At 41.1% G+C, this 18,501-nt stretch overlaps 1 protein-coding gene across 1 annotated transcript in view; it reads right to left on the bottom strand.

Moving 5' to 3' along the window:
• LAMC1 (laminin subunit gamma 1) overlaps positions 1-10,000 on the bottom strand; it is a 116,588-nt gene extending 106,588 nt beyond the window's left edge. Inside the window, exon 1 of the mRNA XM_023640693.2 lies at positions 9,090-10,000. Within this exon, the coding sequence (XP_023496461.2) occupies positions 9,090-9,504 (415 nt within the window). The 5' untranslated portion in view covers positions 9,505-10,000. The remainder of the gene's footprint in view (positions 1-9,089) is intronic.
• Between the last annotated feature and the right edge of the window lie 8,501 nt (positions 10,001-18,501).

Raw genomic sequence — 18,501 nt, 5'->3', positions numbered from 1 at the left:
CAAAGAAACGAAGATGGGGTCTTCATGTTATACGTTATAAGTACATTGTGTTTATTTTCATCATAGGATTTAAGTAAGTTACATAAAAACCAGACACTGTAACCAAAACACATGCCACACAGACACATTCTTAGAGAATTCTCTAAACCTGCAGCAAAAAACACAAACTACGATTTTACCACTTCAAAGCAGGAAGCATTGACCAAAACCATTACCTGTTTAAAGGTGAGCGAGAAGCACAAAGAGAACTGCTCTTCCCTCACCCCTGCCCACACTCGGAGTCCTGAGACTTTCCACAAAGCTCACCTGAACGCTTTCCGAAAGTACTGCAGGTACTTCCATTAAAACCAGCTGAGACCTCTATTAAAGTCAGCTGGCTCACCTGTTTGTCAGTTCACTCAACAAATATTTGTTTACGTCTATTAATGCCAGCAACTGCTGGTGGGGTAGGAAAACGGTGAGAGAAACATATCTGAGAGAATTAAGCCTCAGATTCTGTGCTCTCCTACTTTTAAGCCAAAAGGACACCAAAAACAAACAAAATCACTTATACATTATTTTGTATAATACAAAATATAATTTTGAAAAGTTTCTTAATTTTTTAATTTTAGGAATAATTTACATACAACGAAGTGCAAGAATTTTAAAGGCACAGCTCTGAATTTGTACATATGTATACACACTTATGTAACCTCCACCCAGGTCAAGATATAGAACATGAAGTTAGAAGTGTAAAGGAGAGAAAAAAGACTGATCATTAACCACGTCTCTGAAAACACTGGCAGGCGCCTCTGCAGTGACCGCCATAGGCAATCATTCTGGTTGGGAGAAACTGTCACATACATTGTGCTTTATCATCATGAAACAAAATGCACTGAGTTCCTCACTCTACACAAGACCATCTGTAATTTTTTATTTCAAGAAATAAAAAAAAACAAACGTGAGGAGGCTGATTCTGGATTAATATTTCCAAGAACTTCCAAAACAAAAAGAGGCTAAAATAACAAAAATCCAAAGAAGATGATATAACAAAAACCCAGTGTTGCCTTCAATACAACAGGAAGCAGCCACACAGCTGGAAACAAAGAGTAAAAGAAGGGAGCTGAGGGAATATAACTCCTAAAGTTTTAAAAGCAATAATGTAAATCCCCTAATTCATCTCACAGCCTTGCAACAAGGTTCTCCTCCCACAAGAGATCTGAGAGGGCCATTGTCTAAGAAAGAGATAAGTCGGCTTTATTTTATTTCATGAATATGTAGCTGCATGGGGCACCAGGCTGACTGGGCCCAATTATTTTAGGCTGGCCCCCTGGAAGAGCCTAGGGAAAGAACAGCAGATATACTTAGTGTCGCCATAGTCTGGCACGATATTCTGAAACCTCAGGGACATTTCTATAAATGAGTTTGCTGGTAACCCCTTTGAGCAAGCTGTCAATTTTAGGCCCAAATGAGCAAACATCTAACTTTATCATTTTACAAGGACATGCTTGCAAACCCCAGCAAGGCCCTCTCACAAATCTTAGAGCAAGCAACTTAGGCAAGGTAACAGAACCAGCACACAGTCATCTTGAAATTTTACCCTCTGAAACTGACAATTTAAGATAAGAGACAGATTAATCCCTTACTTTAAAAAATCTTCTCAGGAATTTTGGGCAGTAAAAATAAACAAACAGTTCGGCTCTAAACTTTGACACTTTTCCCGAAAACACAAACAGAACAGCAGCAGGGCTGTCAATTAAGTACAGCTGGAAACAAGGAACAAGTGAAGAAGCATCTGTTGGTTCTGTCGCCTGTTAACTCTAGACAAGTAAGAGATTCTTGTTCACCTGCCTAAATGCTTTTATGTGGTTCTTCAGCATCCTGCAGAGAAGGCATACCTCAGTTCGCCTGTCCTCTCACTGTACCCCTAATGAATTAAATCAACTAAAAACGATGCCACAGACAATAAGCAAATAAGATAGTTCATTGTGATCTTCCCTACACTGCTTAGTAATACCCTTTAAGAGTCTATTTCAACTGTAGACATGTGAACACATATTTCAAAATAAAATTTATTTACATCCAGTGCTAAAGAAAAAACACAATACTAACATTCAAATGTCAGAAATACATACTCACATGTGAGATTTAAATCTGAGTACATAATTACTCATAAAATTTATCTGACTTCAAATTATATGAAAGCCTAATTTTTACCCAAAAAAGGACAGTCATAGATCTCTCAATTTGGTATCAGTTTCATACCTAACTTAGTACTTTTTTTAAGGTACAGAAATAAAACAACTACATGCGACATTTAATATTAGCTGTTACTGTGACATACATCTCAAGAAAATGGCGTAACGGCACTGATAAAGATAAATACAAGCTGAAAAGCATTGCTGAGAAGAATTTAAATCAATGTGCAGTGTTTGGGGCCTTACTCTTACTCAGGCATTCATTCATTCACTCACTCTACACACAGTCCTCCCTCAGTATCCACTGAAGGTTGCTTCTGGACCCCACCCCACCCAGCTCCCCACATACTAAATCTACAGATGCTCAAGTCCCTTTTACAAAATGGTGTGGTATTTGCATATAACCTATGCACGTCCTCCTGTACACTTTGTCACCTCTAGGTTACTTACAATACCTAATACAATATAAATGCTACGTAAATAGTTGTTTACTGTATTGGCTAGGGAATAATGACAAGAAAAAAATGTACGCACGCAACCACTGTAGGCCTTTCAATCTATGGTTGGTTGAATCCGAGGATGTGGAAACCGCAGATACAGAAGGCCGACTCTATGTTTTATTGAACACTATGCCAGACACATTGCTAAGCCCTGGAGATACAAGGCCTCCAGCCTCCATCCAACAGTAAGCGAACGTTCTCTGCGCATGCACTTTTCACTTAGAACTTATTGTATAACATTGAATGTACTGACTGATCTAGAGCAGAGGTCACTAAACTTGTGCTGTACAGGGCCAGAGAGTAAATATTTTAGGCTTGTGGGCCAGGACATACAGCGTCTGTTGCAATTACTCAGCTCTGCCTTTGTAGCACAAAAGCAGCCACAGACAATACGTGAATAAATGAACTTGACTGTGTTCCAACAGAACTTCACGGATACTAAAATTTGAATTTCATATAATTTTCACGTCACAAAATATTATCCTTCTTTTGATTTTTGAACCAATTAAAAATGTAAAAACCATTCTTAGCTCATGGCCCATACAAAAATAGGTGGCAGCCCTGGGCTGGATTTGGCCAGTGGGCTATAATTTGCCTACCCCGACTCTACAGACCTAGGTATTCACAACTGGGCTACAAGTTCCATGAGGTCAGGGCAATGTCCTATGAATCACTATTCATCCAGGAATTTGTATGGTGCTGAGGCACAACAATTAACTAATGTTAGTTATGCTGAACTGAACTTAAAAAGATGCGTAAGTCCCTGACTCTGCCTTCAAAGACCTCACGATCTAGAAGTAGAGATAGGCAAGAAAAGAATCAAACAATATCATGGGATAAGTGTTGTGGTAAATACCTACAGGGTAGTGTGACTGGGACACCTAATCCAGACCAGGGAGAAGGACGGAAAGGGCAGAGGGAGAGAAACTGGGGAAGGAGTCCTGAAGGTGGTGACACCTGGGAGAAGTGTGCCAAACCAAAGGGGCAGCCCTTTGAGCATGTGAAATGATAAAAGACAGCCCACAGGTTAAACAGGTCCAGATCCTAAAGTACCTCGGACACCATGCCAAGGAGTCTGGACCTTAGCCTCAAGGCTTAAGGAACCACTGCAGGACTTTTAGCTGCGAAATGCTACCTCAGATCTGCATGTTAGAACCGCCGCTCAGTCCACAGTATGGCTGCCCAAAAAGAAGGGGGAAAACTGGAGGCAGAAAGACCACCAGTTAGTTAGGAAGCTGTTGCAGTATCCAGGGGAAATTCAACAAGGAACTTGATTAAGGCAGAGGTAAAGATTCATGAGACACGGGGTCTGGATGTAGGAGGTAAGAGTGAAGTCTTGGGCAGACTGCACCAAGAGCAAGTGAGGAAGAAAAGGGATGGAGTTACAGCTGCCCAAGAACTGACCAGCCTCCCAGCAGTGGATCCTATCTGCTCGCCTATAGATAAACATAATAATCTTTACTGATGAGAGCCTACCAAGCATGGCTGTTTTTGGTGGAAGACTTAGGAAAAACTGGTCAACAGCCACTGAGATCCAGCTTTGAGTTGGGTAAGACGATGAGGAATGAATTTAGTTTGGACATGGCTTCTGGACATCCCAAGTTGACCACATCCAACAAGTCTTTAGGTTTGAAGAAAAGAGCTGCCCTGGAGATACAACTTCAGAATTTATTGATTTGCACACAGTAAATGAAGCCTTGATGTTAAGAGGTGTTCATTCAGGGAGAGTGAGTAGCATGAAAAAGAAACTAATGCAGAAACATAAGTGGAAAGGAACGGAGGGAAAAGAAGGAAAACCAAGGGAGCCTGGGATCTGACTGAGTGTGTACATGAACTTGTATTTTAAAGCAGCTCTGGAATAAACTAGTCATTCTTTTGAGAGATCTGTTAGAGAAGCTAAGAGCTGCAGGGGATAGTGCATTAGACTATGGAGTCAAAACCCTACCTCCACCGTGACTTCTGGCAAATCACAACCTCAGGATCCTCATCTTTGCCTTCAGTGAGTTGTGAAAATCTAAAGAGTGATAAACTGGAGGCTTTACAAACTGTAAAATATTATAACACTTATTTAGTATTATAATGACATTACAACTGAGTATGAAAATTCCACCTGATCTTTCTATCAGGTACCGGGCTATGTATTTAGTAGGTATTTAAAAAATGTTTGCAGACTAGTTGGCAGTAACATGAGAATGTATGCACAGGGGGAAGGAGTGCATAGCATAAGGCACATCCAACTTCCCAAAAGGATTTAGAATTGAAATAGTCAAACGTTATCCCCTCCACAAATGCGGCCACTAACAAAATAATGGGGGGGGTTACCAAGTTCTCTCTTGATGTGTAAATTGTTTCTCTGAATGCTTTAGAAACATGGAGAAGGTATTTACAGAAAAAGCAGTGAATGCAGAACAGGAAAACAGCCGACAGCAACTTTATAAAACTCTGTTCAACAACTACTGGCCATTAAAGGAGAGTTCCTTAGCTTCTCAAGTTGAAACCTGCAAAATGTAAGTCAGGCCTTTGTGAGACAAACTAAAATAGTGTCCCCTCAGGGTGCACAAATACCAGACTGAAGTCACCAGAGTGAACTATTCTCTGACACAGTCAGAACCTACCTTGCAAAGATTTTCCTGGGGGGAAAAAATGCTGTTCTTTTCATGTTAAATATATACTCACAGGACCCAACAGAATAAAATGCAGTATGCTTATATATCAATTATTCTGATTTAGACACACAGAAAGGATATTTACATATAGCTAAAAAGCATCATTTAATCACTATTTGTTCCTAAAGCTTATGAGGAGCTTGAAAACTAATCTGGTCTTGGTGTAAATTTTAGGAGTTCCATAAACTTTGATTGAGTTGTTTTATAAGCACTCTCTTCCTTAATCTGTTTTTAGAAAGAGGGGAACCTACCTCCCTCCAAGATCAAGACCCAGTCTGCCAAGTTTCCATCCACAGTGACTATTGAGTTAATTAAAAGGGGCTGTTTCATAAAAGGCAAATCCTCAGCTACAGTCTTACTATCAAATACCCCACTGATCCTGATAAAACTTATTACGGCTTATTACAAAACACAAAAGCCAAACTTTTAAACAGCAACTGAATAATCCGTACAGAAGTTAGGAGAGAAGATCCAGAAGCTGAAGGCAAAATAAGGAAGACTTCTTTTTAGAAAAGGGTGCCTGGCTGAGATTTCTCTCCGCAACAGGCAGAAAACGCAGTTCTGGTTCCCACAGCAACTTTAACTCATTATATCTGAGGATACACTGCACCCTGGATTACTGTATATGGTGCTTAAGACATGGCTACTTTCAGAATCAACGCTGATTTTCCTGGCTTTTGTACAAGCAATGTTAATGGTAAAATGACCTAATTTGTACTTGCCATCTGTTAAAAGATGCCTCATCCCCCAAAAAATGGTACCATTTAAAATGATCATGTAACTTTACATATAGAGGTGTACGCATGAAACATTACATCAGAAACTGTGAACGGTGGTCCCTGGGGCAACGTGGCAACTGGAGATGACGAGACTCACTAGTCATTATACTTACTGTTTTAATTCACCATGTCGTGTTCTATTTTTACAGTAAAAAAATGACTTCTGATCAGTGCCAAAACATGGAGGTTTCTTGTGACTATTTAAGCACACTCTGACTTTGCTTTTTAAAAATTTACTGTGTTTAGAGTTCAACATTAAAAGGAAGGCTAGAAAAGCGGTGGCTAGACCTGCTTCTTTCTCATGCTCACTTGGAGTTGCACATGCTCCGTAAGGGCAAAGCACAATATGCATCACTTGTTTAAGGGTATGTGAAATTTGAACTGGACAGGAGACTTAATAGATGCACAAACAGTCATGGTACTTGAATTCATGGGAAATAATTAGTTAGCTAGAGCCCACGGAGTAACTGGAGCGAGGGAGTGAATACAGCGAACATCAAAACACACAGTGGTACATAAAGCCTTGCCTATTTGCCATAAATTATAGATCATAACACGCGTGTGTACATATATCCTTGTCATTACAAAAGGGTGGGGAGAGAGAGACTGAGACATCAATCTCACTACACACGATCCCCCTCCCTTCCCCCACCTTCTCCACCACACACAATTTCCTCTAAGACATCATTTCTGGTCCAAGAACAAGGAGAGTAAGTTCTAGTCAAGTTTTTAGAAACTGTGTATCTGAACAGTTCAAAGTAAATGTTTTTACAGTTAATCACAATACTCGTATGAAAGCTATTTTAAATAATTTTTTTTTTACTTAGGAGTTTTACACCCAAAGTTTTATGAACTTCATTCACCTGCCAAGATTACCAAAAACCGAAGAACTTTTCAGCAAAAAACAAGGCCAAGCATATAACATTTCTAGAGTTAAAAAGTCATGTTAGAGTCCTAACTGGGTGAACTCTATGATCACTTTTGACTTTTAATCACTACGACCCAAAGTTAAGATATGTGCCTCTCAGTAGCAGCAACCTAACTTGACTGATACTGTCTTACCTACCACATTACCTTTGTAACAGAGAACTAATCACTAAGCAATCTATCTACCTCTGCAATCATCTGAAATAACCTTTTGCTACATAGTGCCCAGAGCTGAAAACTCAGAGGGCTGAGATTGACAGCCCCACTTTCATCTAAATAAGAGATTCCTGTTCAGAAATCTTCAACTGAATCTCAGGCACTTTGAAACATCAAGGCAATGCCTTTGCTTTGAAAATTTTAATATTTGAAAATAGATAAAATAAGACTTCGTGGGCATTCAAAATTCAACACAGAAACTTTAACAGGCCAAAATTTAAACTTAAATAGTTGGATATAAATTTCAAAAGTAACTTTGGCCAAGTTTAAAAATGTAAAACTTAGGAGGGAACAGCTACGGAGCAGCCCCACAAGTCTTAGGAGCCCCTAGATCTCTTGTGGTGTTGTTAGAAAGGCACCTGTTCCAAGATACTGCTACTTTTATACGTTTCCACTACCTCTGAAAAACTCAACTCAGCAGTTCACTTCTTCTATCTCTGAAAAACGGTGCCTCAGAGTTTCACTTTATAAACTTATTTTCAAAAAGTTTCATCTTCCTAATGACTTAGCTAGAAATAAAATGGTATTTACTACAAAGGTGCTAAATACGCTTTTCTAAAACTTAACTCCACATACCGTAATTTAACTCCATTTTTCAAAGCCCTTTTTGGAAGTCATATTCTTTCTCTGGAATCTTGACAATTAAATAAAGTTCAGTGTACCAGAGGGCAGGGGAAAGAAAAACACAAAACCATGACCAAAAGAACCATCTGCCTACAAAGCGTTCCTTTCAAAGGCCACTAAATAATGTTATTAGCCATCAAGAACTACCCTGCTTTGACGGAAGAATGGCTTGCGTAGTCTGATCTCTCTAGAAGTTCATTACTACCAGCTCCCAGTAAAATCAAGTCTTTCAATGAAATGGGGATTGAAGCTCTACAAATCAAATGTCAGTTTCTCACCATATGTTACTCTTTTAAACACAATAATGAATCATTCTGCTTGTTTATATATTTTAGTGATGAAGACAAACTTACCCACATCAAACATGATTTTTGATACTTTAGGATAAACAGGCCCATCCTCATCTACCACCCAGCAATGAAGTTTTCTATACATCCCTTTCCTGATTTCTAAAAGGTCACTTATACATGTCTCTGCACTTGCTTTGAATCAAAGCAAAAGGAAAGACAGTAAGGGGAGCCTCTTTGCCCAGGGACAAAACCGTGCCCAGCAATTACAGTGAATAAAGACACTTCCTTTTGTGTTCTCTGTACCAGGATTAGCAGTGAAATAGCTTTGTGGTTCTTCATTAAGGCTGAGCAACTCTAAAGAACAATAACTTTAAAGTGAGTTTCTATTTTAATCACACATAGGCAATACCGGTAGTAAAGGCATTTGCTCCCCTCAAATTCCCTTAACTTAGACTCCTTCCTCTCTAACTCATTCAACAGAGCAAACAGCAATCACCCTCAACCCTGCAGAGACATTTAAACACGGTAAGAGCGATTAAAGTGGACCTTCTTGTCTCTGATCCAAGAATGGGTTATGATGGCCCTGCTGGGAGAGAGAAAAGCGAGGATGTGGGCTTCTGATTAACACTTCAGAAAAGAGGGACAGAAACAGCCGAAATGGCGAATAATCAAGGGAGCGAGAATTCGGTTAAATTAGAAAGAAAAGGAAAGCCAACAGAAGAGATGCTGGCGCGAAGCATCTTAGCCCTCGCGGGATGTTAAGTGCTAGATCTAGTTTACAAGTTGGAGAAGGCAATTTCTGTGTGGCCCACGCTAGGAAGCAGAGAGCCAGCTCGGCCAGGGGGTGAAGATGGCCCGGCAGCCGGGCTATAGGCGAGCAGTAGTAGGAGACAGGGCTGTCACCGCTTACCCAGGTGCAGCGTGAGGTTGATGGAGTTGGGGTACTGCACCCCAGACAGCATGGTCTGGCTCTGCCACCAGGTGGTGTCGGCCTGGTTGTTGTAGTCGGTCAGGAAGGCTGCCCCGTGCTGCAGGTGAGGCTGCCCGGCGTCGCACAGGTGACAGGACTTGGTCACCCCGGTCACCCCGGTCTGCACACAGTACTCCTCGGGCGGAGTCCCGCACGTGTTGGTGGCCACCACGGTCACGTTGAAGGCAGCGTTGACGAACTCAGGCATGCAGCGCTGCGACCGCCCGCCCTCGTCCGTGCACTCGTCCATGGCTGCCCGGGCGCAGCCGGCCGCGGCGGCCGCCAGCACCGCCAACACCGGCCAGAGCCGCCCGCGGGGCCGCAGCGCCGGCGCGGCCCGCTCGCTGCCGCTCATCCCGCCGCCCGCGCGCTGGGCCACGGCAAAGGCAAGGGCGCGGGCGCCTTCTCTCGCCCAGCGGCGGCCCCCGGAGGCCGCTCCGCGGGCTGAGCCTCGGGGCCCGGAGGCCGGACTCGCGGGGCGGGCGGTGGCGGCAGCTCACGCTGGAGACCCGGGCGCCGCTGCCAAGGACCCCGCGGCTCGCTGACCGACGCGCGCCGCCTCCGCGCTTCCCTCACCCACCCGGGACACAACCCGCTCTCCGCGCCGACCCCCTACTTCCGAGCGCGTGCCCGAGCGCGCGCCCCCGGGGAGGAAGGCGCAGGGGGTGGGGTCGGCAGGCTGGGGTGGGGTCTGGCCGAGGAGAAAGCCCAAGCCCGGCCTCCTCGCCGCAGCTCCCGCGGCCCCTGAAGTCGCTCCCCCGCCCTCCGCGCGCCGTGGACTGCGCGTCCGCCCTGGCGACTCGCGGCGGCGGCGGGGGCGGCGGCATCTGGCGCTCGGGCCCGCGGCGCGCGGTCGGCGAGGGAGGGGCCCCGAGGGGCGCGAGGGGTGGGCGGGGAGCGGGGCCGAGGGAGGAGCGGGAGGAGAGGGGCGATGGGGCGGGAGGAGGGCGCGAGGGAGGGGCGGCGGCCGGTGCATGCCGGGAGGGAAGGGAGGCTGCGGAGAGCCGGCTCTCTGCACGAGTGGGACGCTGGGGTCCCCGGCTCCGCGTCCCCAGAAGACTGCCGATTGGGGGACGAGGGAGCTGAGGGGACTTTCAAAGGGCGACGCCGGGTCGGTGAGGTGGCTCGGAGTCGGCCTTTGGGCCCCACGCCAAGCTGGGCCGAAGCAGCGCGAATCTCCGCCCCGCCAGGTGTCGGTTCATGTGTCCAGCAGGGCCGCGCCCCGAGGCCGGCACCCGAGGGACCCGAGGATAGGGGCCGCCCCCAGGCCCCTCGCCCCCCCCCCTGGCCGCCCCGGGAATGCCCCCTGCTGCATCGGGCCTCGCTCCAGCCCATTCCGAGAAGAGGTCCCGGGGTATCCAGGGGGCTGACACGGTCCCTGGAGAATGAAGGGCCTGGTTGCAGCATCAAAATGAATTTTCTGAAGCGATTTCCTGCCTCTAAATTAAAGTGTAACCAGTCGTTTAACAGGGGCAAGGAAGGAAGTAAAAAGGCTGGGAATGGAATGACATTTTTCCCCTGGGTACGCAGACCCACTGCGAAATTCTTCCACTGTGTTGTTTATGTTCCCCAGCTTGCCTTTAAAAGACTCGAAATTATCTGGATCTGACATCCTCCTTTTCGGGCCTGCTGAGTCACGGAATATTCTGGGTGCCAGAATGACTCAGTTCACAGAACCTGAGCCAGAAGATCATGAGTTTTACTCCCAGATCAGAACCTGGGCACTTACCCAGTGCTAATACGACAAGCAAAGACACGGAGGGGAGGGTGCTGTAAAAGCGAATGGCCCGAGGGCGGCGGTTTTTAAACGTTTGGAGTTCCTAAACAAAGTGGATGCTCGTGAAACAGATTTTTTTTTAAACTTTTCAAGATCTTAATAGTAAAGTGAGAATAATAAATACACGGCAAAAAAAAAAAAAAATAGATACCTGGTTTTGGACCCAATGGTCCCATTAAGAGAGGGATAGTGGGGATCTGCAATAAATGGAATAGATAAATGTTAGGTTACTATCGTTGGGGTCAGTGTTAGCTCCAGGAGGACCTTAAGGATAATGGTCTGTTGGGGGCGGGGCCTAGGGGACTCGTCAATATGCTGAGCTTGCTTAGCAGCTACATAGATCACTTAACATTGTTCATTTATTTAATGAGATGCGTGGAGATTATGCATGACTAAAAATCTCTAACTCCTCAACCCTTGGCACCTCCTCTTTGGGAGAAGAAAGTTGTGGGGCTACTGGTAACCATGTTTTAATCCTTTCTTATTTGAGTTGAAGCTAAATAAACATACTCATTTATACCTAGAAGGGATGATATTCTCTCTCAGCCCTTGATTGTACTTGAGAACAAATGAGGGCATATAGGACAAAGGCAAGGAGGTTAGTTTAAGTAAAGCTACAGTTGTTTTTAATAAATATATTTCAATAAATATGTTAGTGCATTTGCCTTATAAATTTTCAGTATTAGATATTGGTAAACCAAGTGGGGAGGTCTCCTTTTATTTTCCACCAAGTCAAAACACTTAAAGGTAAGGAGACCCCAAAGGCTGTAAAAGCAGCTAAATTTTTCCTTGTCACTGCTCCCTTTTGGGTTCTAATGTCCAAGGGTAACTTCAAGCTATTACTTGTGCTTATCAACCCCATAATTTCATTACTAGGCCCTCATCTGGTATTTGTAAAGCACATAAAGAGACTTTGAATTAATTTCTAAATTCTGTTGCTCATGAGAATGTATTGCAGTGACAAGGAAATATCTTTGTTTTTTTACTTTTTGAGGAAGATTAGCTCTGAGCTAACTACTGCCAATCCTCCTCTTTTTGCTGAGGAAGACTGGCTCTGAGCTAACATCCATGCCCATCTTCCTCTACTGTATGTGTGGGACGCCTACCACAGCATGGCTTGCCAAGTGGTGCCATGTCCACACCTGGGATCTGAACCGGCGAACTCCGGGCTGCCAAAGTGAAAAGTGTGACCCTAACTGCTGCGCCACCAGGCTGGCCCCCAGAAATGTCTATTTTGAAGAGAGGTAAGATGTAACCAGCCAATGGTGATTAACAAAAAACTTTGCTCCATTGTTTGAATCCTGATTCAAACAAACCAAATGTTAAAACAAATTTTTTAAGACAATTTGGGAAATTTGAACACTAATTAGATATTTGATAACAGATTAAGTATTTAGGTACCTGGAGATGTCACTGTTGACACAATAGACTTGGTATTTTTTTTTTTAGAAAAAGAGGAAAGTGTGTGAGATTTCTTTTTACATCAAGTTACCCTGTTTTTTCAAAAAATTCCGGAGACCTTTAATACAGCTTCTTAACTGCTTGGAAACTCCATTGTCTAGTAGACAGATAGACAGGTGTGGTGCATAGAGAAGAATGTGAAGGTGTCAGAGAAGTGGGTTCAGATCCCTCAAAGATGATCTTAGTGCCCAGTCACTGGTGCCTCCATGCAGCAAGAAAGGTACAATGAGGGGATGTAGTTGTTTATTGTACAGACAAAAGAGCTCCAAATTTTTTAAAATCCCACTTAGGACCCTAAAAAAAAGAGATTTCCCCCATCAGGATCTATATAAACAATCACAAGGAAGGACGCTGATTTCTCTGGCTTGGGTCACCTGCAAATCCCTGAGCCTACTCACCCCTGGCCAGGTAAATAGAGTACTATGATTAAGCAGCCCACCAGAAAACCATGGAGTCTGGGAAAAGCAGTTCTCCAAGGAAAGAGGTTGCCAGAAGGGGGCAGGTTACATGGCAGGAAAAAAAGGAAAAGAAAAAAAAACAGATGTCTACACATCAAGATTGAGAATGTAAGATATAATTAGGAAAATAATTTAAAAGGTTATATTGTCCTTGTAAGACTGCAACTTTGCCTTTTTTTATCCTTTTATAATTACCAGTGTGTTTATTTTTCCATTCCTTAGTCTTTCTGACCTCACTTCCTTATGTTCTTCCCAAGCCTAAGCACCATTATACTATATGCTTTATCTTTCATATTTAGAATGCAACCTAAAGATAGCAATTACTAATAGTAATATAATGATGTTCACCTATATTTGCATTCTGTTTTACACTTTTCAAAATGTAACAACTCTGAAGCAGGGATATTAACTATGTAGAGTTGAGGAGACTAAGGCACCAAGAGATTGTCGCCTCTGTAGACTAGTAAGCAGCAAAACAAGACGGGAGCCTGCCCATTCTGGCTCCCTGTCCAGTGCTGTTGCCTTTTCTGTTGTGTAAAGCTCACAGTAGAGAAGAGGGTAAAGGAAGAGCCATCTCGAACTTCCAAGGTTTTTAGGTTATCATATGGGAATTTTAAATTAAGTGAAAATTAATGTGATACTAGAAGAGAATTACAATATCCCTCTTCAAAGTCACACTAACTACACATGATTCTTTGTGTTAAGTTTATAGATCCTGCTTGGGTACTTGGTACCAGTCCAAGCATAACAAGATAAGATATCTTTTGTGGCCATGCTCAGATAAAGACAGGACTCTTCTTGTGTCAAGTAAAACCCTTCCTTCCCACCCAGCCCCACACACCCAATTTAAACCATCTTTACATTGTGATACTGGTTTTAAAAATGAGAGAAAAGGACACATATCATAATTCATAACATTTAAACTAGAACTTAATTTATTACAAAGACAATAAAAAATGAAATATTTCCCAAAATGAGGAACAAAGCCCAATCCCTCTCTGACCTAAAATCTTCCCGTGAAAGGAACAGAGAACTTCACATCTCCAAAACTGTATTATTCCACTAACCAGATGTGGGCTGCACTCCACTGTAGAGATAGAGAGATAAATAATCTTTTACGTGCAGATGACATGGTTTTATTGTGGGAACTCAGAATATCCTTAATAAGTTGTTGACCCTGAATGGTCAAATACTGTTGGAAAGAAAGGATACGTGTATAGCATGCTATGTTAATAATACTCTGCTGAATTTTTGAAAGTTGCCAGGAGAATAGATCTTAAAAGTTCTTATCACAAGAAAAAAAATTTGCAACTATGTATAGTGACAGATGTCAACAGACTTATTGTGGTGACCATTTCAAAATATATACAAATATCAAATTATGATGTTGTGCACCTGAAACTAATATGTTATGTGTCAACTATACCTCAAATAAAAAAATCCAAATCTATTCAAAGCTAAAGTTATTATTATTTGTAGTTTTCTCTCAACATTTAACTGCCATATAGTTCATTACCTCAATTACTAGATATATATTGCAACAGCTTTTTTTTTCTTTTTTGGAGGGTCTGCCTGGAAATTTTATTGTTCAGAGTTAGTAATTCACAGCTCTTTGAGCAAGGCTCTTTGTGAGGCTGTTATAACACCAGCTTTAAAATTTTTTTCTGGCTGAAATTGTTGTGGTCCTGGCATGGAACTCAAGAGCCTCCATCTCTGGTTTATATATGTATTTCAACAGATGCTAAATTTCTTTTTTCTCTCACTCAGATTTTTTTATCTATGTTAATCTTTTTGGTGAGGAAGATTCACCCTTAGCTAACATCCATTGCCAGTCCTCTTCTTTTTTTGCGTGAGGAAGATTAGCCCTGAGCTAACATCTGCGACAGTCTTCCTCTGTTTTGTATGTAGGATGCCTCCACAGCATGGCTGATGAGTGGAGTAGGTCTGCACCTGCCATCCGAACCCGAGAACCCAGGCCGCCAAAGCAGGATGCTCAGAACTTTAACTACTTGGCCAAGGGGCCAGCCCCAAATTTTCTTTAACAGTCAAATCAAAGCAAGATTTTAAAAATTTCATCCATAATTCTACAACACTAAAATGACTTTCTCATTCATCAGAATTTCCTCTCCTAGTCCATATCATTATTGTATTTTAATAGACATCTTTTATTGAAGTACAGTTTACATACAGAAAAAAAAATGGACAAATTCCAAGAGTATAGTTCCATAGTTCTTATCACAAAGTGCACACACTTGCATTATCACTACCCAGGTCCAGAAGTAAAATGTTACCCTAACCCAAAAGCCTCATCATGTCCCCTGACAATCAGTACCCCTCCCTTCTCCCCAAATGTAATATCTATCCTTACCTCTATCACCACAGATTAGCTTTGCTTGTTTTTGAATGCTATTTAAATGAAATCACACAGTATCTATCTTGTGCATGCTTTGCTTCTTTTGATCAATATGATGTTCTTATATGCATCCATGTTGATGTATGTAGCATTATTTTCCTTTGTTGCATAATATTCTATTGTATAAACAAACAATGATTTGTTTATTTATTCTACTGTTGGTGGACATCTCAGTCATTTCTAATTTGAAGCTATTATGAACAACATTAGTTGTTACTATCAAAATTCTTACTTGTCCTTTGGAAATACACACACACACACACACACACACATTTTTGTGGGTATATACCTAGGAATGGAATTTCTGGGTGACAGGGACAAGCATATTCAAATTTGGCAGATCTTGCTAAACTGTTTTCCAGACTAGTTGTACCAATATTCCCTCCCACCAACTGTGTACGAGGGTTGCAGTTGCACCACATCCTCATGAACATTTGGTATTGTCAGTGTTTTAAATCTTAACCATTCCAGGCTAAAATTATTATGGTATTGGTGCCAAACTCAAGGACCTCTCACTCCAGTTTATATATGTATTTGAACAAATGATAGTTACTTGTATCATTGAGTGTGTAGTACTGAATTGTGGCTTTAATTTCTAATTCCTTGATTACTAGTTAGACTCACATCCTTTTCACATATTTTTTAGCTGTTTGGGTATCCTCTTTTGTGCCTTTTCACTTTTTTTGCTTATTTTTCTTTGGGTTGACTGTCTTTTTCTTATTAATATGTCGGTATTTTTCATGCATTTTGGATATAGGCCCCTTTTCCGGTTCTATGTGTTGCAGATATCTTCTTTCACTCTTTGTCTTTTCCCTCTTTAAGAGTATCTCTCCTTTTGAAACTTTTATTATGGGAAAACTTAAACATAAATAAAAGTGGAGAAAATTAAGCAGTGAAACCCCAGCTTCTAAAAAGGTTCATAACCAATCTTGTTTCAGCTATGCTCCCTCCCATTACCACTTAATTATTTTGAAGCAAAATCACAGATATTATACCATTTCATTTAATGTTGGATTTTTTTTTTTCCTAAAAGATGGGCACCTGAGCTAACATCTTTTGCCAATCTTCTTTGTTTTTTTCCTTCTTCTCCCCAAAGTGACCCCATCCCCATACATAGTTGTATATTCTAGCTGTGAGTGCCTCTGGTTGTGCTAAATGTTGTCCTTTGATGAAAGAAAGTCCTCGTTTTAATGTAATCTAATTTTCGACTTTAAGATTACTGCTGTAATCTCATTTTAAAAAATCTTTAAGGTTATTATCATATCCTCCTATGCTGTGATCTGGAAATTGTGTTTTATCTTTTACGTTCAAATCTTTAAGCCACCTAGAACTGATTTTTGTGAGTGGTGTGAGATAGAGGTCAAAATATATTTTTCCATATGGCTACCTTATTACTAAAGCACCATTATTGAAAAGAGTATTCTTTCTCCCATTACTCTGCAGTATGACCTTTGTTACTAAACAAATGCCGGAGTAGTCTGTTTCAGGTATCTGTGTTCTGTTGTATTGTAGCTTTATAATGTCTTAATATCCAGTAGTGTAGGTTCTCCAGCACTTTTGTTTCTTCCAGTTCATGATTATTCTTGGCTGTTTGCATTTCCATATAATTTTAGAAGTGGCTTGTCAATTTCCACCAAAAAAAATCTACCCAGAATTTTGCTTGAGATTGCATTCAATCTATGTATTAATTTGGGAAGAAGTAACATCTATACAATATTGAGTCTTCTGTCCTTTAATATATTGCTCCATTTTCTTAGGTCTTCTTTAGATTATCTTGGTAATCTTTTAGAGTTTTCTGTGTAGAATCTTGCACATTTTTAATTAAATGTTTTGGTGGGTATTTGGTTTTTTCAATCCTATTGTTTGTTACTAGAATATAAAATACAATTAATTTTTTTATGTTGGCCTTGTATCCAGCAATCCAGCAAGTTTGCTAAATTCACTTTTATTTCCAATAGTTTGTAAATTCTTCTAGATTTTCCATCTACACACTCAGGTCATCCGCATAGTGACAATTTTATTTCTTATTTTCTTCTTTAATACCTTTTAGTTCTTTTTCTTCTCTACTTCCACTGGTTAGAACATCTAGCATAATATTGAATAGAAATGGTGGTAGTAGACATCTTTATCTTCTTTGTGATCTCAGAGGGAAAGTTTTCAACATTTCACCATTAAGTATACTGTTTGTTGTACATTGTCTATATTTACCTTTTATCAGATTAAGGAATTTCCTTTACAGTTCTAATTTGATAAGAAGTTTTTTTTTAAGAAATTATGAATGAATGTTGAAATTGGTCATGATATTTCTGTATCTACCGAAATATTCGTATGATTTTTCTTTTTTTTTTTTTTTTAGGAAGGTTAGCCCTGAGCTAACATCTGCCGCCAATCCTCCTCTTTTTGCTGAGGAAGACTGGCCCTGAGCTAACATCTATGCCCATCTTCCTCTACTTTATATGTGGGTCGCCTACCACAGCATGGCTTGCCGAGCGATGCCATGTCCGTACCTGGGATCCAAACCAGCGAACCCCCGGGCCGCCAAAGTGGAATGTGTGCACTTCACTGCTGTGCCACTGGGCCAGCACCCGTATGACTTTTCTGTTATCCATACCATATGATATTATTTTGTTAATGTGCTGAATTACATTGATTAATTCTTAAATGCTAAATCAACCTTGTCTTCCTGGAATAAACCCCATTTTGTTGTACTATTATCTTTTTATCTATCACTGAATTTAGTTTCTAATATTATATTTAGGATTTTTTTCCATCTACATTAATGAGAGAAATTGCCCTCTTAGGTTCTCCCCACCATCCTTTCTTTTTAACATCCCTTTCAGGATTTAATATCAAGATTATAGTAGCTTTACAAAACAAGTTAGGAAGTATCCCTCTTTTTCTATTCTCTGGGAGAATTATTTTAAGTGTTATTTCATCTTTAAATGTTTGAAATAATTCCAGTGAAGCCATCTGGTTCTGTTTTCTGGGGAGGAGGAGAGTAGGATAGAAGACATTTTAATAGTAAATTCAATTTTTAAAATAAATATACAATTATTTAAATTTTTTATTTCTTCTACAGTCAGTTTTAGTAACTTGGGTTTTTCAAGAAATTTGTCAGTTTCATCTAAACTTCAAATTTATTGCCGTAGAGTTATTCATGATAACTTCTTATTCTCTTTTTAATGATAGCAGGAACTTTATTCCTTCCTAAAACTGGTATTTTCTCTCTCTTTTTTTTAAGAT

This window comes from Equus caballus, chromosome 5, assembly GCF_041296265.1.
Source record: "Equus caballus isolate H_3958 breed thoroughbred chromosome 5, TB-T2T, whole genome shotgun sequence".
NCBI classification, from domain to species: Eukaryota; Metazoa; Chordata; class Mammalia; order Perissodactyla; family Equidae; genus Equus; species Equus caballus.
This window is presented reverse-complemented; position numbering and strand designations above follow the sequence as displayed.